Source organism: Hyaena hyaena, unplaced genomic scaffold (assembly GCF_003009895.1).
Source record: "Hyaena hyaena isolate Hyena2069 unplaced genomic scaffold, ASM300989v1 scaffold_876, whole genome shotgun sequence".
Classification (NCBI taxonomy): Eukaryota; Metazoa; Chordata; class Mammalia; order Carnivora; family Hyaenidae; genus Hyaena; species Hyaena hyaena.
In genome coordinates, this window is record NW_024081512.1 from 433314 (window position 1) to 456094 (window position 22781).

At 44.6% G+C, this 22781-nt stretch overlaps 1 protein-coding gene across 2 annotated transcripts in view; it reads left to right on the forward strand.

Annotated features, from left to right (window-relative positions):
• Positions 1-9500, forward strand: part of LYN (LYN proto-oncogene, Src family tyrosine kinase) — a 64385-nt gene extending 54885 nt beyond the window's left edge. For both annotated transcript variants that reach the window (XM_039220288.1, XM_039220289.1), the window contains exon 12: positions 7993-9500. In XM_039220288.1, the coding sequence (XP_039076219.1) occupies positions 7993-8195 (203 nt within the window). In that variant the 3' untranslated portion in view covers positions 8196-9500. The remainder of the gene's footprint in view (positions 1-7992) is intronic.
• Positions 9501-22781: the final 13281 nt, after the last annotated feature.

A 22781-nucleotide genomic window follows, 5' to 3' on the forward strand; every position in this document is an offset into this window, starting at 1 on the left:
GCATGAGCTGTAGAGGTGTCAGGGACCAGGGGACCAGGGAGGGGAGAGCCTCGGGTGGCGGGGCTGGCAGTCCCACGAAATCCTTGTGCCAGCATTTCGTATTCCGACCGCCATCCTGCTCTAGACGCCCAGCGAATGAAAACACTACTGTGAGATAGGGGAAACATTTTTTAAATTTATTTTGAGAGATAGAGGCAGCGTGATGGGGAGGGCAGAGAGAGGGGGGAAGAGACGATCCCAAGCAGGCTCCGTGCTGCCAGTGCAGAGCCCCACATGGGGCTTGAACTCACGAAACCGCGAGATTGCAACCTGAGCCAAAACTGAGAGCCATTGGTTTAACCAACTGAGCCACCCAGGCGCCCCAGGGAAATATTTCTGGATGGGTCCTGATATCTGACATTATGTATCTGTATCTATAATCTGTATGTATAGAGAGAGACTGTAGATTACACATGTAATCTGACATCTGATCAGATAAACGTCTAACTTCATAAAACGATATGAGATACGTAGGATACGCTCCACAGAGACATAGGGACGAAGTCCGTGAGGCCCAGAGGAGATGCTGGCCCCGCACCGCAGCACTGGCTTCTCGTAGAGCTGCTTCTGAACCCCAGGCCAGGGTACCCCCCAAATACCTTGTTCTCATTCACTGTGCTCGATGCCCAGGATGTAAAAATATTTAGGGGAAGGAAATCATTAAAAATGGTAAAAACAACAACAACAAAAACAAACAAGGGGGGACGCCCGGGTGGCCCAGTCAGTTAAGCGTCTGACTTCAGCTCAGGTCATGATCTTGCAGTTTGTGGGTTTGAGCCCCGAGTTGGGCTCTGTGCGACAGCTCAGAGCCTGGAGCCTGCTTCGGATTCTGTGTCTCCGTCTTTCTCTGCCCCTCCCCTGCTCACGCTCTGTCTCTCTCTCAAAAATAAACATTAATTTAAAAAATTAAGTAAAAGACTAAGAAGTGAAATATACCAAAATGCTACTATCCTTGGTCAGTGAAATGATAGGTCATATTAATTTTCTTCTTGATAAACTTGACGTTTCTAATTTTTTAAAAATTATGTCTTTATTAAATATCTCAATTCTTGCTCAAGTAATATCTGTGCACTAAAAAATCAGGTAGTATGAAAAGACTTCTAATGAAAAATTGCCTCCCTGGCCTCATACTCCTCAAAGATATTTACTTTCACAAATTTTAGTTATTCTAATATTTGTTGCTCAGAATTCAAAGTACTATACTCATACTATTCTCTCTTAAGTAAACATTTTTCCCGATTTTACTTATCATTAAGTAAGGACATGGTCATATGGTTCTAAATTCAAGACACACAAAGAAGTCTATGGTGGAAGTGGTGTGCCTTTCATCCCTAACCTCTGGCCATACAACCCTTCTGGCCCCTTTTACCCCCATAGGAACCATTATTATCAATTTCTGGTGAACTGAACATTCCAGAAATATCCATGCAGGTACATTAGAGGTGTACCCAATACACGTGTTGACAAAACTGCTGTCACCGACATAGAACAAACTTCTGGGAATAAGAGAATAAAGGGTACAATCTTGTCAGTAAAAGTCACCTATCAACATTCTAATCGTCACATCCACATATGGGGTGGATGGTAGGAGTGTCATTTCCCATTTGCAGTTGTCTGTGTTGAAATAGAGACACTGAGGAGGCGCATCGAAAACCACGAACTTGTGTGCCCACCAGATATAATTCAAGAAAGGGCTTTTTCTTAATACGCTTTTTAGAAAAAGGCTTTTGTACCTATTAATCATATTTGGGGGCAAATCCCCCAAATGCTGTGTTTTCAACTACTGTCAGTCCATTTCAACAGTTTTCTGTTGTGCTTTACAGTGCTTAGCCCCCTAGACTCAGAGCTGTGGGAACTGGTTTTGTCAAGGACTCTTCTTGTTCTCTCGTGGATGAGTGAGCACTGAATGACTAAAGACAGCTTATCACGGTCATGAAATTTTCAGGCATCAGAGTTGATATTCTGCTTCTAGTTCACACTTAGGACTTTTCCTAAATGGGACTTTTTCTTGAGAGACTCATGGCCTAATTGAAATTAAATCACTACGTAAGTATCGTTCTCAAATTTGCTTATGTTGTGAATACTAGCACAGCAAAGCTTTCACCTAGAATGTGAAACAAATTCCTTCCCTGAATCTACCTCCTACATGGCTCAGCCAAAGCAGATGGGCTTCTGATCCCACCCTGGGTCTTGGATCCCAAGGTTGTTTTTTCAACAGAAGAGCCCAGGATCTCTCTACTACATCCCTGCAATTTCATCGGTCATTATTATGTTACGCTGGGTAATTGTCCTTTCTATTTGGAAACTTGTAGCTGTAATTCTGGGAAATCTTCATATATGTCTTCCTTGAAACTGTCCTCCGCCCCGTTTTCTGTTCTCTTTCTGGATCACGTACCGGTGGGTTGAGTCTCATGTCTCTTCTTCACTTCTGTCATCCTGCCTTTCTGTGCTGCTCGAAGGCTTTCTCTTCCCCCCCTTCCTTTGATGAGGTGTCCTATGGGAACGAGGGTCTGCGGTGGTCCAGGCCTACCTGTGAGCACCCTCCCAGGGCAGCATCTTCAGGCCTGTTCCCTGGGAACATTTAGTTTCTTCAGAAGAGAATCTTCCAGGGGTGCCTGGGTGGCTTAGTCGGTTAAGCGTCCGACTTTCGCTTAGGTCATGATCTCGCGGTTCGTGGGTTCGAGCCCCGTGTCGGGCTCTGTGCTCACTGCCAGCTCAGAGCCTGGAGCCTGTTTCAGTCTGTGACTCCCTCTCTCCCTGACCCTCCCCTGCTCTCGCTGTCTCTCTCTCTCTCCTAGAAATAAATTTAAAAAAACATTTAAAAAAAAAAAAAAAGAAGAGAATCTTCCAGGTCCTGCCTGTCGGGGACCAGCCTGGCCCTCAGCATTCCAGAGGGGTGGTGAGGGCGGAACTCAGTGTCTTTTCTTGTTTGCGGTTGTATTTTTTCATTGTAGCAAAATAGACACAGGGTAAGATTTACCACGGTAACCACGTTCAAGTGTACAGTTCAGCAGCAGTGAGCACACTCACATTGTCGTGTGGCCACCGCTACCCTTCATTTCCACAACTTTTTCATCATCCCAAACTGAAGCTGTAATAAGTCGCCTGCCCTCCAGCCCCCGCAACCTCTATTTTACTTTCCATCCCTATGAATTGGACAGTCCCAGGAACCCCCTATAAATGGAATCATGCAGTATTTGCCGTCTTGCGTCCGGCTTGTGTCTCCAGGGTTCATTCAGCTCTGGTGTGTGTCAGAGGGTCTTGATCTCCCATCTGCAGCCCTGCTTCTAGCTCCTTCTGCCCGCACTTGACCCCCTCCTCCACCAGGGCTGGCCTTCCTGAGCGTGGGGCGTGTCGCCCTCAGTTTCTCCAGCGGTACCGTGGGCCGCCTGCCAGGCGGGTTCTAGTACCAGTCTGTCTGCAGCCACCAACCTCAACCGTCTGTTGAGTGCGTGTTGTCCACGTCCCTGCTCTTGGCTTGGGCACTTCTGCCCCCGGGACACAGGAGGCTCCTGGATGCACCAAATGCGGAGCTGAAGTCTCTATTTCTTGTCCTTGCGTTTTAGGATAAATTAAAGGGGGGGAGGGGGAGGGGCGGGGCAAAAGATCCTTACTTCACTATCTTAAAAGCAAACTGTAATCCTATTTATATATGAATTTTCTAAAGAAAATAGAGGGGCTCTTTGTGGTCGGGGTTGTGTTTTGCTTTGCTCTTACAAAGAAAAGGGAGGTTTGAAATTGACAAAGTTTTGTGAAGCATGTTTTTCCTGGCTGTTTCTTTCTTTCTTTTTAACGTTTATTCATTTTTGAGAGACAGAGACAGACAGAGCGTGAGCAGGGGAGGGGCAGAGAGGGAGACACAGAATCGAAGCAGGCTCCAGGCTCTGAGCTGTCAGCACAGAGTCTGACACAGGGCTCGAACTCACGGACCACAAGATCATGACCTGAGCCGAAGTCAGATGCTTAACCGACTGAGCCGCCCAGGTGCCCCTTTCCTGGCTGTTTCTTAGCAGCCACGTCCAGCATGTGAGTTGGAATCAGGGGATTCATCTGCTGTAAATGCTCACCTTGGGCACAGGCGGTGCCCGAAAGAAAAAGAAAACAAAACCGTTGCCCTTTGGGAAGTATCACGGGGTGGGAGACTGGCCCCTGGCAGCTGCTGCTCCCGTGCTGCCACACACCGAGGGCCCCTTGTTGCTAAAGTCCGTTGTGGTGTCTGAAGCCACTGGACTCCCATTCAGAGCCGAGAGTCGCTGACTGTTCCTTTTCTGTTCTCCACGGCACTGCGTTTCTCTCCTTCCTCTGCTCCTTCACCAACGTTTAACGTCTGCTAATTCCTACCCACTCCAGATTTCACTTCCTGCTCCCTCCCACCTCCCTCCCCCGGGGAGGGGGGCATCTTCCCCCTGGCCATTTGAGGGCAAGACTCTTACTCAGCTTTGCACCTGTCAGACCTTCATGCCAGCTCACTCCCCATAGGCAGCACCCAGTCAATGCTTGTGGCGAGAATGGAGGATGGGGTACGAAACTACTTGCTTTTTCCATCACCAGCCAATGGGTGTTCGCTCTCTTGAACCTAGAGACAGAGCAGTGGCCACATATCAGTTTTAGCCTGAGGGTCTGATTGAGGTCTCCCTCCCCTCCCCCCCCTTTCTTTCCTTCTTCCAGAAGACTTGTCATTCAATAGCCTTATTTTGCTTGTAGATTTACTTGTGCATTCCGATTTCTCTCTTATCCGATTATCAAGTCAAATTCCCTCAGGCAGAATGGAGCATATCTGGCCTGTATGCATCCTGGAGAGTTCTCCAGGGTTAGGGAAACAGATGAGAATGAGGAGAGAGAAATCTGCAGTGAGCCAAGTCGGGGCCGGGCTAGAAAACCTCTTCTGGGGGCACGTTCTGACCTTTTTTTTAATTCAGCTAGGGTTTCTCCAGGCAGAAAGCAGAAGAAAGGGGATGCCCAGGTGGCTCTGTAGGTTAAGGGTCCGACTTTGGCTCAGGTCATGATCTCATGGTTCATGGGTTAGAGCCCCGCGTCGGGCTCTGTGCTGTGCTGACAGTACAGAGCCCAGGATTTTCTCTCTGCCCCTCACTGATTTGTGCTTTCTCAAATTCTCAAAATAAATAAATAAACTTTTTTTAAAAAGGATGAAAAAGATACTCCTAAGAAGTTTGCTGGTCCAGATGCTGTTTTCTATCATCCTGGGTGTAATCCTTCTACCAAGATCTCAGGGCCTCACCCAACGCCCAAGGAGAAGCAAGCACAGAGATTTCAACTGAAATTTGCCCAAGCAAGCTTAATCAGTTGCAAGAGCCAGAGCAGTGCTGACGCCATGTAATTTATGGAGACTAGAACCCCAGACGAATAGAGTGTTGCACACCGGTCCCTTGGCTTCAAGCAATGAGAATAAGTTGAAGTCTTTCCGTTAGAACATTCCTGAAGATAGTGTTTCAGAAGACTTGAGCAAAATTAATTCACCATGTAAATAAACAACTTTCAGGAGGTCCCAATGATTATAAGGTTCGCTTGGATCTTTCCATTGCAAAAACAAGGACTTTTCCAAAACTGAAATAATCATGTCTTCTTGCAAGGGTTTAAATCCACGCAGGGCCTCGGGTCACTGTGTCCTTAGAAAAAGAAAGGTTAGTTAAGAGCTGAGGAGTTCAAAGGTCACTGATCCTGCCCCCCCACAGTAAGAGATAAACAGAAACCACTCCACCAGCAAAACGAAAGGCCTCACGGAATAGCACTAGCTTTTACTACATGCAAGGGCATTCTGATCTTTTCTCTTTCATTCTGTTATAATTTTTTTTTAATATTTTTATTTATTTCTAGGAGAGCGAGAGAGACAGCGTGAGCAGGGGAGGGTCAGAGAGAGAGGGAGATACAGATTCTGAAATAGGCTCCAGACTCTGAGCTGGCAGTCAGCACAGAGCCCGATGCGGGGCTCAAACCCACGAACCGCGAGATCATGACCTAAGCGAAAGTCGGACGCTCAACCGACTAAGCCACCCAGGCGCCCCATGTTATAATTTATTTTTAAAAATACCAGTAGCCCCCTAAAAAAATCAATTTGTTGATCTCAAATGGGCCATGACCCACAATTTGAAAACCACTGATCAGAGACGAAATTCAAAAGAAGGTTCTGTTTCACATCTGGTCAAAGACATTTCACTTCTAGCTATCTTTTAGAATCTTCTCGGTGACCAGCACTGGTAAAACCTGTGGCTATGGAAAGGCATTGGTCGTGATAAATGGAATTCCTCATATGCCAGGTATCAGATACTACATAGAAACATTCCACCTGATGTAGCTTTTTCCCTACATGCTAAGATGTCCACAAAGTAGGGAAAACATCCAGATGTGGACAGGTACTACTGAACGCACATCTGCCTCTGCCCCACTTCAAACATGGAGGAAAATGTTCTTTCTTTTTCTTTAAAGCTATTCTCATTATCAACGACTGACATTTGACGACATTAAAGGCAGTCCTTCTGCAGAAGTCAGTCAGAATAACGAACACTCCCCTTCCCCTCACTGGATGTTAAGACCCTGCACATTGTAGGGTCAGTGTGAGCTCTGTACTGAAGACTTTGTAGGAGGCAACTTAATGATTGGGACATTGTCCATTGGACTAGCTGATTTTAAGGATTTTTTAAAAATATTTTTTATTTATTTCTAGGAGAGAGAGAGAGACAGCATGAGCAGGGGAGGGTCAGAGAGAGGGAGACACAGACTCTGAAACAGGCTCCAGGCTCCGAGCTGGCAGTCAGCACAGAGCCCGATGTGGGGCTCGAACCCACGAACCGGAAGATCATGACCTAAGCGAAAGTCGGACGCTTAACCGACTAAGTCACCCAGGCGCCCCCTGATTTTAAGGATGTTGACTTCCTTAAGTAAACTTACGTTGAAAAGCTGGTTTTAAAAAATATAGATGTTGGAATGCGATAATGTACATGAGGATGATTTTTTTTTTGGCATGTGTATTACAGGTAGAAGTCAGAAAAAATACCACAAAAGAGATTGAGGGTTAGAATGGGGTTTGAGTAAATCAGTTAAGGTCAGTCAAGTCCATTATCCCTTTGTCACTCAGAGACCTTGCCCTGTCTTCTGCTTCTCTTGTTTGCCTGTTTTCACTCCAACAAACCGAATGTCATCTTGATCTTCTTTGTAGTAAAATTTATGTTATTTTGTCACTTACCAAAACCTCCTTAGCCTCCCTACCCATTTGCTAGGGCTGCCGTAACAAAATACCACAGACTGAATAGCTCAAACAACAGAAATTGATTTTCTCACACCTTTGGAAGCCAGAAGATACTGGCAGGTTTGTCTTTTCCCGAGGCTCCTCATTGGCCTGGAGATGGCCATCTTCTTGCAGTGTCTTCACACGGCAGTTTCTCGGTGCCCGTGCATCCCCCAGTGTCCCAGTCTCTCAGTATAAGGAACATCAGGGGTGCCTGGGTGGCTCAGTTGGTTAAAAGTCCGACTTCGGCTCAGGTCATGATCTCACGGTTCATGGGTTCAAGCCCCGTGTCGGACTCTGTGCTGACAGCTCAGAGCCTGGAGCTGCTTCAGATTCTTTTCTCTGACCCTCCCCTGCTCATGCTGTCTGTGTCTCTCTCGGAAATAAATAAAAAACATTAAAAAAAATTTTTTTTTAATAAAAAAGAAAGGAACATCAGTCAGATTGGGTTAGAGTAGACCCTCAGGGCCTCATTTTAACTTGATTACCTCTTTCAAAACTATATATACATGCGGTCACTTTCCGAGGCGGAGGGTTAGGATGTCAACCTGTGAATCTATTTGGGGGGTTGGGAGGAGGGGACACAGTTCGATCCCTCACAGCTTCTGCAGCCTGCTTCAGTAACGGATGTAGGATGTAGGGAGCAGAAAGACCCCTCCAGCGCTCGACCCTCGGTCAGGTTTCTAAACAGAGCATCTCTTTCGCTTCAGGGAGAACGAACGCCGACGTGATGACTGCCCTGTCGCAGGGCTACAGGATGCCCCGCATGGAGAACTGCCCAGACGAGCTCTATGACATCATGAAAATGTGCTGGAAAGAAAAGGCAGAGGAGAGGCCGACGTTTGATTACTTGCAGAGCGTCCTGGATGATTTCTATACCGCCACCGAAGGGCAGTACCAGCAGCAGCCTTAATGCACAGGGAGTCTGGTGGCCATCGGCTGGGACGGCTGCCTCGTTCAAAAAGAAAACAGGACCACCGCTGGTTTGCGCGGTGTTTCATACGCTAGGATCATCGACCGGCCCTGCTTCCTGGAAGCGAGGCCCAGTTACTCAGGAAGAACACTCTCGACATGGGAAAGTATTCCCTTTCTCGTCGGCTGATGCCCACCAGTAGCCGCGTGGCCCGCTCCCAGCCGGCAGTCTTGCTTCGCTAGACGGACGTCTGCATGTGGCCTTCTGAGAAGAAGCCATTGGCCTCTTGTTTACAGCTCGATGTGTGACCCGCAGGTTCAGAGGCCCTCACAGCGACTCTCAAAACAGTAGCAGAACGAAACTCGTTTATAAAAAGCGAAGTAACCAGACGCATATCATGACCCTTGTTTGCGTTTTCTCTATGCTTTGGCTTATCTGTTAAAAAAAAAAAAATTACTAATCTGATCTGTTACATGTTGCACCTGAAGTCAGTCAGCAGGTTAAAATGGTCTCTCCCAGATTGCAGTGATTCCCCTGCCCCTGATGTCTGAGACTGTTGAAGATCTTCCTTCCATGGAGACAGCTCGGAACCCCCAGACACAAAGCAGAGGAGCCGCCATGTTCTTCTGCTCTGCTCCCTACAGAAGTGTCCAGCCGCCATGTTCTTCTGCTCTGTTTCCTTCAGAAGTGTGGTTTGTGAGCGTGCAGAGCTCGCGTGTGTCCCCACGTGGATCCCACCGACGGCCAGGGCTGGCCCAGACCTCCCAGGAAAGAGAGAAGAAGCAAAGGAACTGCTGTACCTTCAGAAGGAGTATTTTTCAACGGCCCAGCTCTTCAATCCCACAATTTCCTATCTGAGAGACTTTTTTGGACAATGTACTTTGGGAGAACAATAAGATTCTAATCTCTGCAGAGCCTGATAAGGCCTTATAAGACATAAGTATTCTCTTTATTGCTTCCAATGATTTGAACATTATTTTAACGATGAAATGTTAATTTTAGTTGTACTCAAGACAGTAAAAACCGCCAGATTTGGGTCTCTTTTGTGATTCAGCAATCTTTTCTAAATTGTGTAAGGTGTGTGTGAGACTATTTATACGAGGATATGAAAGCAACAGAAGTGACTGCAAGGCTCCAATGAGCTCCTGCAGGAAGGAGGATGAGAGGTTTTGTTTACTAAATTGTTCTACTGTGAGCTTTGAATAGAAAATGCTACATCACATCGTGTTTCACTTATGCTGTTTTGTATATATCTAATGTTGCTGTTTTTTGATTTTATTTGAATACACCTGGCCCAATAACATCTCAAGCTTTTTCCTTGTGTCAAACATTTCCAACTTTCATCAGCATAGAAATGAGTACCAACTGGGGGGAAATGACAGGCCATTCCATACAGTTACATCGTTTAAAAAACTTGTACAAGTTCTACCTCCATTCCTTTGAGGGCTTCCGGATTGGAAAACTAGAACTTGACTGTCTGACTATCCCTTTATGGGAACCAGATAGGATTGTTTTCAAATAGGCTTAGTAGGCACCATTAGAATTTCATTTTGTGTGTGTTGCCTAGGTGTTGCATACCTAGGGGAAGGGATAAAATATTCTTCTTCCCTGTGCAATCTTTTTTAAATGTCCTTTTTAAAATATCCTAAAGTTCTTGACTCACAAATGCCATATTCACAAAGAGACGATATTATCACCATATGATGTCTGCACAGCCGATCACCTGACTCACCCACCTGTTCACGCTGCATTTCAGACCACACCTACGACCCAGCATGTTCTATGGAGAAGTGTAAAGAATCCCTAAAGCAAAAAGAAATCTCTAGAAAATTAGTACATTTATCTTCAACTTGTTTGTCTTCTCTCAGTTCTGTTTCCTTTTGCCATTGTACAGTCAACCTTTCCCTCCCAATTGAGTATGTGATCCTTTCCTCCATCACCTGGGGCCTCGTCACCCACTTTAAGGATGTGCTCGGGCCACATCACCCTCCGTGGACGGCAAGCTCAGTCTCTTCCCTTGTCAGTAGGCTTCCAGCTTCGTCATGACTGGCAGACAAGACGAGGAGCTGGGCAGGTGTTGGTATCATCTTAGGGTCTCCGGTGGGAGCAGAATGCCTTATGTCATCACATCCCAGCTCATTACTGGGGACTAGAAAAGCAGCATGGCCACCCCTCTCCCCTCAGATCTTGCCATTATGCTGCAGGAGGGCTGTAAGTCACTACTTGGAAGGCTTCCCCGGTAGATACATGGTTAGCCCAGGCTTGAGAGTCACTCCCTTGCTTGGGTCCTCATCACAAAGTTAATTGCTCAAAGGAAGGCCGGCCTGCTCTTCCTTCAGATGCCCGCAGGGAGGATGGAGGAGTACGGGAGGAAGGAAAAGGAAAAATGTGCCTTTTTCCTTTCTTAGGACCCTGAAGCTCACTGAAGTAGAACTCGCAGGCTTGACATGGGCGTCCTTAGTAGAAGGGACACTCGATGGAATACCTTCCAGGTTCTGTCAGAATCGCACTGGAAAAAGCAAACTGCCCAGGCCATCTTCTAGGGAAGATAATATCCTGCAGAAGCCTTGATCCCTGTCCCGATCCCTGTCCCACAAGTGTGTAAAAGACATCAACAAAAGGAAGGACCATATTTATTTACTTAGGCAGTGGGTTAGATAGCTCAAGGACACTGAAGTGTAAACATAGCCTTGTTTCCAATTTTGCCTGGAAATGAGTTTATATTTACATTTCAGTGCTCTTGAGCTATCTATCCCACTGCTGATGGCTTTCCTTGTATCTTTCCCTTTTCTCGAACAAACTGTGTCGGGGAAGCAGGTGCTGAAAGGCGCTCAGTACTGAAACACCAGCATCTGGTACACTTGATTGAATTAAAGCAAATGTTCATCCCATAGCTGAGCCTTTATGGATGTTATTGCCTCCATCCACAGCCTGTTAGTTCCTTGTGTTCTCAGATGAGATCACACCACCCGTCTTTCCTCCCAGAATCCTTGTTTTCTGCTTCTGCCTAGTGGAATGGAGATTCCAGTTCTCTGTCTCCTGCATTCTGACTACCTGGGGTTCTCAGATTAAGTGTAGATGAGCCTTGCCATTCTTCCTGATGGAAATGGTGGTTATAAATATACAAAGATAACTATACACCTGCCATTGGCTCAGTGCTCTCTTTCGCACTTGGGCACATTACAAAAATTACAGGTAACTCGTACCACAACCCTTGAAGGTGTGGCCCCTGCTATCACTATTTAACGGCTGAAAACTCAGACGCATTTAAGGCCACAGGAGAAATAGGCTGGCATCACATCATGTTGTTTCCTTGTGAGCTAAATGAGAGACTTTTACTGCAGAGTCTCCTTGACTCGTTTGAGCATTCCAAGAGCACAGAGCAATCACAGATGGCTCCATTGGAGTCCACATAGGTGTGCGGGGAACTTTCTAAGTAATTTCAACTTGGGAAGAGAAGTCAAACACAAATTCAACTTACCACTCACACCTTTTTATAAAGACAGTTTAGGGGCGCCTGGGTGGCTCAGTCGGTTGGGCATCACAGCTCAGGTCATGGTCTCAGAGTCGTGGTCTTGGGAGCATGGGATTGAGCCTCACATCGGGATCCGTGCTGAGCATGGAGCCTGCTTAGGATTCTCTCCCCCTGCCCCTCTCTCTTGCTGGCATTCCCTCTCTCTCTAAAATAAAAATAATAAAATAATAAAAATGTTAAGAAGACAATAATAAAAGCTTTAAAAAGATAATTTATGGAGACTACACTTTTCCTTTTTTTTTTTTTTTTGTAAGTAATCTCTATGCCCAACATGGAGCTCAAACTCATGACTTCAAGATCAAGATTGCAGAATCCACTGACTGAGCCAGCCAGGCACCCCGAGACTACACTTTTGAATAAAATACTTTAATAATATTTAGGCTTCATTTTATAACATGAAGTTGCATTAAACTGATACAATTTTATTCCACAAAGTTCTAATCTGACAGATGTATAGGAGGAAATTCTTCCGATTTAATTTCCTGTGTTCTTTTGAATCTAAATACCTCAGGTAGGAATGAGTGCCAAAAATGTCACAGGGTTCCCAAGGAGGCCACCATGTGATCTTAGGTATTTCACTTACATGTGGAAATAATAGGGGCAGTCTTGGTGGCCTCTGTCTCCAGGTCGTTGGAAAGATTAGTTAGAAATGATCGGGACTGACCAATGTTTGATGTTAGCAGAAAGCATCTCAAATCAAAGGTGGCTTTATTTAGAGCATTCAAAGTAGATACCATGTCACAGAGCAGGAAAACAGTATGTGAATTGATTTTATCACACGCAGGTAGGGCTTGGACAAAGATCCTTAATCCTTCATCTGCTACCCTTAAGGTCAGATGTGCTTTTGATTTCAAATTTATTTTTGATGTAACAGGTTACTGCGATAAACATACTGAATCTTTAGCGGTAAGCTTTCAACGAGCACTGGAGACGAAACCTTTAATCAAATAAAATATTTCTGCAGAAACACGCCTAAATTCATACTAAGTGAGAGGAATATAGGCTGTAAATAGCTTCCGGTCAAGTTTTGCATTCAGATGATTTAAAAAACAAAAAAACAAAAAAACAAACCCCAAAAACAAGAAACCAGCTTGGTTTTCAGAGTTTCTTGGACTTTGGAATTATCGATAGGGGATGGCCTTGTGCCCAGAGATCTTGAAGAATGTGTAAGTCCACGAGACCTTTCAGCATCAGTGGGGTGTCCGATTCAAATTGGAGGGGGCTGGGTGTGGTTACTCAAACCTCTTTTAGGCAGCCGAGTTGCAAGATGCAAAATATTTATGACTCTCTTTGAAACAGCACAGTCATTAAAATCATCTGCGATCAAATTCACCTCAGGGAGGTCTGCTCCTTAGCGGTTCCAGTGGGGAAAATACCTAGTGGTTGTAATTGACCACAATTGTAATTGAGCTACCGGTGTGCTGTGGCTGCTAAAATAGTTGAAGAGTGCAGTAGTGAGTTATCTACAAACAAAAAAAGATATTCTTGGGACACCTGGGTGGCTCAGTTGGTTGAGCGTCCGACTTCCACTCAGGTCATGACCTCACGGCTCATGGGTTCAAGCCCCACGTCGGGCTCTGTGCTGACAGGTAGATCCTGCTTCAAGTTCTGTGTCTCCTTTTTTCTCTGCCCCATCCCCACTCATGCTGTGTGTGTGTCTCTCTCTCTCAAAAATAAACATTAAAAAAAATAAAATGATTAAAAAAAAAGATGTTCTTTCATAACATGTAATTCTGACCATGTGGAAGCCTTATGAATTCTCATATCTTAACTGCTCTGGAAAAGTCATTTTGATGTGGGCTAGGGGGTGTAGGAGAAAGAACTGGGAGCATGTCAGGTGTGGAAGTCTTTGGGCAGTCGCGGGAGGTGGGGGGAGCCACACCACAGACGTTTTGACGAGAGAGATAAATGGAATAATTTTATTTTTTTTTAATGTTTTATTTATTTCTAGGAGAGAGAGAGAGAGAGAGAGACAGCGTGAGCAGGGGAGGGTCAGAGAGAGAGGGAGACACAGACTGAAACAGGCTCCAGGCTCTGAGCTGGCAGTCAGCACAGAGCCCAACGCGGGGCTCGAACCCAGGAACCGCGAGATCATGACCTAAGCGAAAGTCGGACGCTTAACCGACTAAGCCACCCAGGCACACCAAATGGAATAATTTTAAAACAGGGGCACCTGGGTGGCTCAGTCGGTTAAGCTTCCGACTTCGGCTCAGGTCATGATCTCATGGGTTGTGGGTTCGAGCCCTGCATCAGGCTTTGTGCTGACAGAGCCTGGAGCCTGCTTCAGATTCTGTGTCTCCCTCTCTCCCTGCCTCTCCCCTGCTCATGCTCTCTCTCTTAAAAATAAATATTTAAAAAAATATAAAAATAAGACATTTGCTCTGTCAAAGAATTTTGAATCCTAATTGTAAGAATTTAAAATTTTTTTAATGTTTTATTTATTTCTGAGAGAGAGAGAGAGAGAAGCAGCGTGAGCAGGGGAGGGGCAGAGAGAGAGGGAGACGCAGAATCCCAAGCAGACTCCAGGCTCTGAGCTGTCAGCACAGAGCCCAATGCAGGGTGCGAACCCACTAACCGTGAAATCAAGACCTGAGCCAAAGTCGGTGGCTTAACCAACTGAGCCACCCAGGCGCCCCTGTAAGACATTTTATAAGTGGCTCATCGCTCCCAATCTCTTTTTCGTCCATGTACTTCACCTTAAATAAGGTGTCCTGTGGGCTAATAGTAGTCATTCAATGCAGTGCTTAACCGAACACCTCACTAAGGACAGGACATGTCGTAGGCAAGTGAGGGACAGGGACGGTTCCTTGCTCAAAGGAGACAAGCACAGAGATGACACAGGTAGCAAGGAAACTATCCAAAGGGGAAAAACAGATAGAAAACGTGAAGAAGACCAGACCTCGCGGTGCCCGCCCGCCCTTGGGCCCCGGTTGGCTTTGGAAGGCAGCGCCCCAGGGAGAATGGAAACTGCCTAGAGAGCTTGGTGCAGCTGCAGACCCGGGCAACCTCCAATTCTGAGATGGAGACACAGGACGGGCCAGCGCTTGCGGCCAGTCCTGGGCACACGTGCATCCCCACACGCAGGAGCAATGACCCTCAGTAGCCACTGTCTTCCGCCCCATCACTATTCCGAGGGATATGGAAGTATGCCAAGCTTTTTTTTTTTTTTAACATGAAAGTGTTTCAGGGACAGAATGCTTTCCTGTTATTTCTTGCCAGAATCCTCAGAGATTGTGGTACTTTGTTGTTAATGTCGTTTAAAATGACTTTTATCCCAAAAGAAACCAGAACGCATGGATGAGAAAGAGAAGTCAAATTTGTCTCAACTGTGTAACTATAAAATACCAGCTGTTTATCAATCAACTAATATTTATCGATTGCCTGCTGTGTGCTAGGCGTGGTGCTGCATGAGCCGGAGTGTATTTTATACCGAAGAATACCTAGGGGGTGCCTGGGGGGCCCAGTCGGTTAAGCATCCGACTTTCCTTAGCTCAGGTCATGATCTCATGGTTCAGGAGTCTGAGCCCGGCATTGGGCTCTGTGCTGTCAGCGTAGAGCCCGCTTCGGATCCTCTGCTCCCCAGCCTCTGTTTCTCTCTCAAAAATAAGCATTAAAAAAAGAATACCTACACGCGCGTGCGCGCACACACACACACCCCCACACACACACCCCATAGCAATTTCTGTTATCATTAGCTTTCTCAACAGCAGCTTCCCATCTGTCAACAGCTTTAAAAATATCCAAACCATACTACAGATAGCTGCTCAGCCGTGGTAGGAAATAAAGAAAAGGAGAGAATGAAAAACTTAGGAATCAGATTAAAACCTTCCACCCCAGAGAGTAGAATGAGAAACAAATACTTTCCTCCTTTATCGATCAACAGCGTGACCCAGAACCCCTTTCAGGAGTGAATTCAGCCCTGCACAAGCATCTAGAACAGTGTGGAGTAGAAAACAGTCTTCTCTGTCTGGGGGAAGACGTGACCCCCAGGCAGGGGCAGAGGTGAGAGCTCCTAGCGCTCCTCACAGAGCAGAATTTGAAAATGGTGAGTCCCCACTAGACCCGCCCCCCCAAACCAACATTCAACAATGTGTGCGAGGTTTAAAACCCAAAGGTGAGGGGCACCTGGTGGCTCAGTCAGCCAGGTGTCCAACTCTTGATCTCAGGGTCGTGAGTTCAGCCCCGTGGTGGGCTCCACCCTGGGCGTGGAGCCTACTTAATAAATAATAAATAAATAAATAAACAAATAAAATCTGAAGGTGCAACGCCACAAAGAAACCCCCATGTTGTTAAACCAAGTAATGCAAAACAGGGAGTGAACTCTCCCCTGCGAGAGAAAAATAATTTAAAAATTTTTTAAACTGAACAACAGGAAATGTCTTTTCATTCTCTTAATATGTTACCTCCTATCAAATGTAGAAGTCTAGTTTCTGGGGTTTTCTGGGGTTTTCACACTACTGTGTTACCTTTTTAATGAACCTCGTGGACAGCACAGGAGTGTAAATCAGCAGAGACCTTAGGGGGAAACATGAAGCCTCACTCTTCTGCCCGCTTACGAGAGCGCTTAGGAGGGTTACGTGGTCAGGGCTGTCCGGGACATAGATTCTTCTCCTCCTGCCCCTTCTCGAACAGAGTAGAAGTGAACGGCTCATACAACGTCCTTGAGTTTCCGCAAAGCAATGAGAATGTGTACTTAGAAGGCTCTGAACTAGATGGTATGTCTACAATAAGTCTTGTGTCTCATTAATCAGCACATTTTGTTGAGATGCTCAACCAGTGATCCCTTGTTTATTTGCACAGTCTGGACAGTATTTTTCCCTTTCTTTCAATGGGTTAGCCTTATATGATTTGCCCAATTTCATAAAATCTCATCATGAATTAAGAGCTCCAGAAACATCGAGGCACCTGGGTGGCTCAGTCAGTTAAGCGGCTGACTTTGGTTCAGGTCACGACCTCGCATTCCATGGGTTCGAGCCTTATGTCGGGCTCTGTGCTGACAGCTCTGAGCCTGGAGCCTGCTTCGGATTCTGTGTCTCACTCGCTCCCTGCCCCTCCTCCATTCATGCCCTGTCTCTATCTCAAGGACAAACATTAAAAATTATAAAGAAAAAAAGAGCTTTAAAAACACCCATGCTATTATTGGACTCAGCTCAACTTCTAGAAATCTCAAATATGTAAAAATAATTAAGTAACTTGTAGACTCAAACACGCTCATTTCATCACTATATATAATTCCAAAATATCAAAACTTTCTAAATAGCTAACTTATTCAGTCCCTATGTGTTAAAGACCTGCATCCAGAATTATGCAATACACCAAGGATATTTATGGGCTAATTTTAATCAATTAGCAGGAAAATTTAATTGATTATGTACATTTTCTTTATTATTTTTTAAAGTTTTTTATTATTTATTTATTTTGAGAGAAGAGAGAGAGAGAGTGCGAGCAGGGGAGTGGCAGAGAGAGGAGAGAGAGAGAGAGAGAGAGAGAGAGAGAGAGAAAGGGAGAGAGAGAGAATCCCAAGCAGGCTCCGCACTGTCAGCACAGAGCCCCTTGTGCGGCTTGAACTTGTGAACTGTGAGATCATGACCTGAGCCAAAATTAAGAGTTTGACCCTTAAGTGACTGAGCTACCCAGGTGCTCCTTATGTAAAACATTTTAATGAGGCAGAAAAATGTTCATAATGTATAATTAAATAGAAATAACTCAAATATGAAATTATTTGCAAAGAATGATTAGACCTATTTTTTTTAAAAAAGAAGTGTTGAAAAGTATGCAAAGTATGAAAAAAAAAAGAAGGCACTTCGGGAGAACACACTCAAGTCATAAAGATTGAATTATGCTTTTTTTCTTTACTTTTATCTATCTTCCAATTTTCATTACTATTATTTTAGTAATGGAAAAGAGAAATGCTCACAGAATAATCGAGCTAAATACTATTTGTAGACCAAACAAAATCTATTAAAAAGCAAACAAGAGGCTTAAAAAAACCAACTCACAATGATGGTTGTATGTCAAAGGGACACAGGAACCAAATGAAAGAGCTCCCAAGGGCCAAAGCTGGAAGAATTTGAGTCCCAAATAAATAAAGTAGGATTGGATTTACTTTAGTAAAAATTCATGAGTCCACACTGGTATAAATAAATAATTGAACAAATGAAAAAATGGAGGAGAAGAGAAAATTCTTCCATGCAGAGGAATTCCAAATAATTTATGTAGATGTTGCGCCTTCACCCCTTAAGTGTTCACTGTGCATCGCGACTTCCTTCCGAAGAACGCAGCATGGGAAGGGAGGAAAAAGGTAACACGAGTGAAGAAGCCTGACAAACGCTGCCCCAGCCAGGTGGTAAGAGTCAACATTATCGGGGCGCCTGGGTGGCTCAGTCGGTTGGGCGTCCGACTTCGACTCAGGTCATGATCTCTCAGTCTGTGAGTTCGAGCCCCACATCAGGCTCTGTGCTGACAGCTCGGAGCCTGGAGCCTGCTTCGGATTCTGTGTCTCCCTCTCTCTCTGCTCTTCCCTGCTCGCTCTCTGTCTCTCTCAAAAATAAATAAACATTAAAAAAAAAGAGTCAACATTATCAACAGTGACTCGTTCCATTGACAGTGTGTACCCTTAATGTGATAAAATGGCACTCTAACCTCCGCAATCCTCCCCCCTAAATCCATAACCCCAGTCTAATCATTAGGAAACATCAGACACACTCTGATGCACGGACAGCTTATGAGACACCCACCCAGTAACATCAGCATCTTCATGGTCATCAAAAATGAAGACCGTCTGAGAAACTGTCACAGCCAAGAGGAGTCCAAGGAGACGTGAGGACTTCATCTAATGTGGGGTCCTGGATGGGATCCTGAGGCAGAAAAGGGACATGAGGTAAAAGCTAAAGAAGTCTCAGTAAAGGGTGGACTTTAGTTAATAATAATGTGTCAATATCCACTCATTAGTTGTGACAGTTCTACGTCAGTAGGGGAAACTGGATGCAAGGTATACAGGAACTTGCTGTACTATCTGTGGAATTTTTCTGTAAATCTAAAACTCTTCTAAAAATAAAGTTCATTGGCAACAACCACAGAAAGGTAAACGAATCCTATGAGTCAGCTTCTGGTACCAGGAAGCCATGAAGAGTTACCGTCCCGTCATTTACCTTTACCTAACATCGTACTTAGAGTTACATTATTCAAGAAGTCCACGTTTGTTTCAAGTGTAGATGCTTATTCCCAAAGTTAAGACCTCATTAAAGACAAAAGGCAAAGGGAACATTTTTATCTGACTTTTGGAAAACACGAGATAGCAAACCAACCGCTGACAACAGGCTTTTAAAAATTTAGCGTTCCGGTCAGTTCCTTCAGGGGACAGCGCCATCTTGTGTTCAGTCACGTAAATGACCCAATGGTGGTTCTGGTTCCCTCTCTATGGGCTGCAGTACATCACCTGTATATTTCAAAGCTGAAAAGAACAATGAAATGGAAATGTATCTCCACCCCACACCCCCAGGAAGGGCTCATAATCTCAAACAACCCGGGCAATCAAATTGAAATAAGCTCGTTACCTTTACAACTTCAGCCTTGAATCTTTGTTTATAAAATGTCTGTCTGTTTTTGAAAATTCAGTCCAAAAATAATGTGTATGAAAGGGATTCTATCAGAAATACAAACTCATGAAAACATATAAAAACGTATAAAATAACTTACTCCTTATAAAACGGCAGATCTGAATTCCAGCTGTCAGTTCTAGAAACTGCAAAGCTGTGACAAGTTACTATTGTGTTAACTTTAATCCAGCACGTACATAAAGTCCCCTTGCTTAATGAGTTCATGCCTATTTTAATATGAGATTGTTCTTCATAAAGTTATATCTTTATTAAGAATAAACAGTAGAAAAGGGGGAAAGTGGGCTCCATTAAAGTCTTAAATATCTCCAGAGGAAAAACTCAAATGATTAGTTAGTATATTTTGCTTTTGAACTGGAATGATTTTTCAAAATGTGTCACAAAAAGAAACAGAGCTGAAAGACCAGCACCTTCCAATTGCAAATAACCAAAGAGGTAGTTTGCCTGGAATAGAAATGGCAAAAATACACTCCGCAGCCACAATCTCCTCTGTGCTTGGCATACAAAATAGTGAGGCAAAAATCACTCCACTTGTTAATTTGAATGACATTTCTTTTTCTCTTCTGACCACACAGGCATGTTAAGATAGCCCTTGAAAGGAATTATTTCCATGATACCTTGCATTATGAGGTGTGTCATTGTATTCAGAAGTCACCTCTCAGGTAAGATGGGTTTGGGGGTTTGTTTTTCAGACTTCTTTAAGATTTAGTTAGTCCAGCTTAATGGCACCGATAACAACTTAGCCAGGTTATAATTTATTCTCCTGTTTTGGTTTTTTCACATTAAAACTTCTCTTAGATTTGGCACCTAAAAGTTTTCCCAGAACCAAACAAGTTATTGTCCAACTTAAATGATGATATCTGAGTTATGAGGTAACTACGGACAATGTGTCCGTTTTTATTGGTTGATGTTTTCTCCCTGGAAATATTAAAGTTCTCCAGCTTTAAAGCAAACCAATCAACCAATGACAGTAAGAAAACAGAAAACATATGAAATGTAAAACATATAACAGAGAGGTATAGAGTATCTTCTCCTAAAAGGTTTAGTCCTAAGAGACCTATGTGGTAATAAAGCACAGAGCAGTCGGGCACAAGGCTGGAGAGGTCCCCAGGACCACAGGCAGCGTCTTTCTCCTTCCAACATATACTGGGCATAATTGGGTCAAGTTCTTTGGAAACATCTGCCGGGAGTCCTAAGGGTGCTTTCTTCTCAATGGAGGCCACCACTGGACCTATACTTTGGGCTTTTTGTCCTCCAAAACAGAATTCCCTTCAGCTCTCTTTCTTGCTCTCTCGAAAGGTATGAGCCCTTCCCACTTTAAGAATTTATCACAGAGAAATAGACATTATGAAATAAGAAGTCACAAAGTCCACACGGTGGTCCCTGGTCCTCGAGTGTCCAAATCCCCAAAGGGGCTCCTGCTCTCCTTTCAAGTTCTCCTGAGAGAGAGAGGTTTCAATGGATAACCACCCCCCGCCCCAATATCAAAAGCGCTGGTGGATTTAGTAGAATTTTCTTTGAGAAAAATCTTTTCATAATGGTTATAAGTTGGTTTAAAAACAGATAAAAGTTATAGGCAACAAATGCATTTACTTCCTTGTTGATCTAATGCAGTAAGATCTCAGTTTTAATGCATCTCCTTGCCATTTTGGTGTTTGTTGCACAGTGGCTTCAGAAAAGCCTTTGCAAAATTTTATACATAACTGTAATTATAAAGATACCCCTTAAGGGTTGAGTGGATTTAAAACATTTTAATGACTTTCAGGGACACTTATAGGTGAGTTGAGGTCACAAAGATTTATAAGTGGTTGAAGGCTGGCCTGTACGTCACTGCAGGTGTGAACACATTCCCCACCGACTGCCCAGGCAGATTAATGACCAAAAATTTCATTAAATTTTTGAGTAAAAGTGAAAAAAAAAAAGAAACAATCTCCCTCAGGAACCTCTTCAAAGTTGCAATTAAATTGTGCCATGATTTAAAATTTCTCTAATAAATTTCAGCCCAATCCTGAGTCCCTGGGATTAATAAAAACATATAGAGATATATTATGCTATGAGTTCTGAAACTTCCTGAAGGACTGAAGAGACATTCTTAAAGAAACAAGGTGGGCGTAGAAGGTGAAGAGGGGCCTGCCGGCTGATATAATGATGCCACTCCCTACAATGGGCCAGGCAGTGACAGGGTAAGACACCATGTTCTCCAGTCCCAGCAAAATGACAAAGAGTAAGGTATGCCATAGCCCCTCTGTTGAGATGGACCTGAGGAAATGGAAGCTGAGGGCTTGGGTATGATTCCCCTTGGTTCTCAAGAAGGCCTGGTTAGGAGGATAAGAGATTTGAACATGATTCCAGATATATTTCTCTATTACAAGGCGCTAGTACCATCCTCCACCGCACCCCTGGAGGTTCAAGGAAAGTGAGAAAGAGACAAAACAACCAAGGCGATCTGTACTACTCAGTAGGGCTCCTTCTCTTTGGTCAACGAGCAGGACATCCAGACCATGGACCCCCAGTGGAGGAGACCTGCAAGAGACGTGGGGAGGAAAGGAATGGGGGCCGGGTGTGTGTGGGGGGGCTGGTTTAGTTTGCTCCCTTGGCTCTCTCGCTCATTTTAAGCGAGGGTGTCTTACACTGTTTTGTTTTGTTTTGTTCAGTTAGCTACTTGTTGCGGCGTAATTTTAAGTGTACAATTTGTTGAGCTTTGGCATGTCTATCCTGTCTTCTAACTACTACTACAATCAAGATGTGGAACACGGAACCCGTCCCTCATGTTCCTTTGCACCTCTGTGCCCACCCCTGCCCTGGGCAACTGCTGATCTACCTTCTGTCACCATGATTTCACCTTTTCTAAAGACTCACATAAATGGAATCACAGGGCACAAAGATTTTTTTTTGCTTGGTTTTTAGCAGATGAGTTACCGTGTGGGCTAACCTGTCCCTCCCTGGGTCCCTGTTGCCCTCAGCGGTCATCGGGATTCTGGAAACTCCCCACGCGGCATTTGCAGCCATCTTGTATCTTGCACTGCATCTTGCTGACCATCTTGCAACGTCGGTAACAGACCCTTCCTGTGCTCCATCGAGTAGACGGGGGTCTTACATATTCATCAGAAGGAAGCAACTAGAAGATTTTCTAGGACTATCAGAGCGTAACTTGGACGACTCCTCACTCTGCCTTTCAGAGGTCTCCCTTTCTAGCCAGGCGTGAGGAGAGAAAGAAGAATCCTCACACAAGTATCTCTGAATGGTGGGAAGAGGCACTGAAAGCCATGATCAGTTTTAGATCATGGTGTGGGGAGCCTGGGAGTGGGTAGGGAATAAAATCCCACCACACAAATTGGGTTTATTTGTTTGTTTTCCTCCAAATCCTGTATGAACTTAAGTTTTCTTCAAGTAATGCACTCTTTTTTTTTGATGTTTTTATTTATTTTTGAGAAA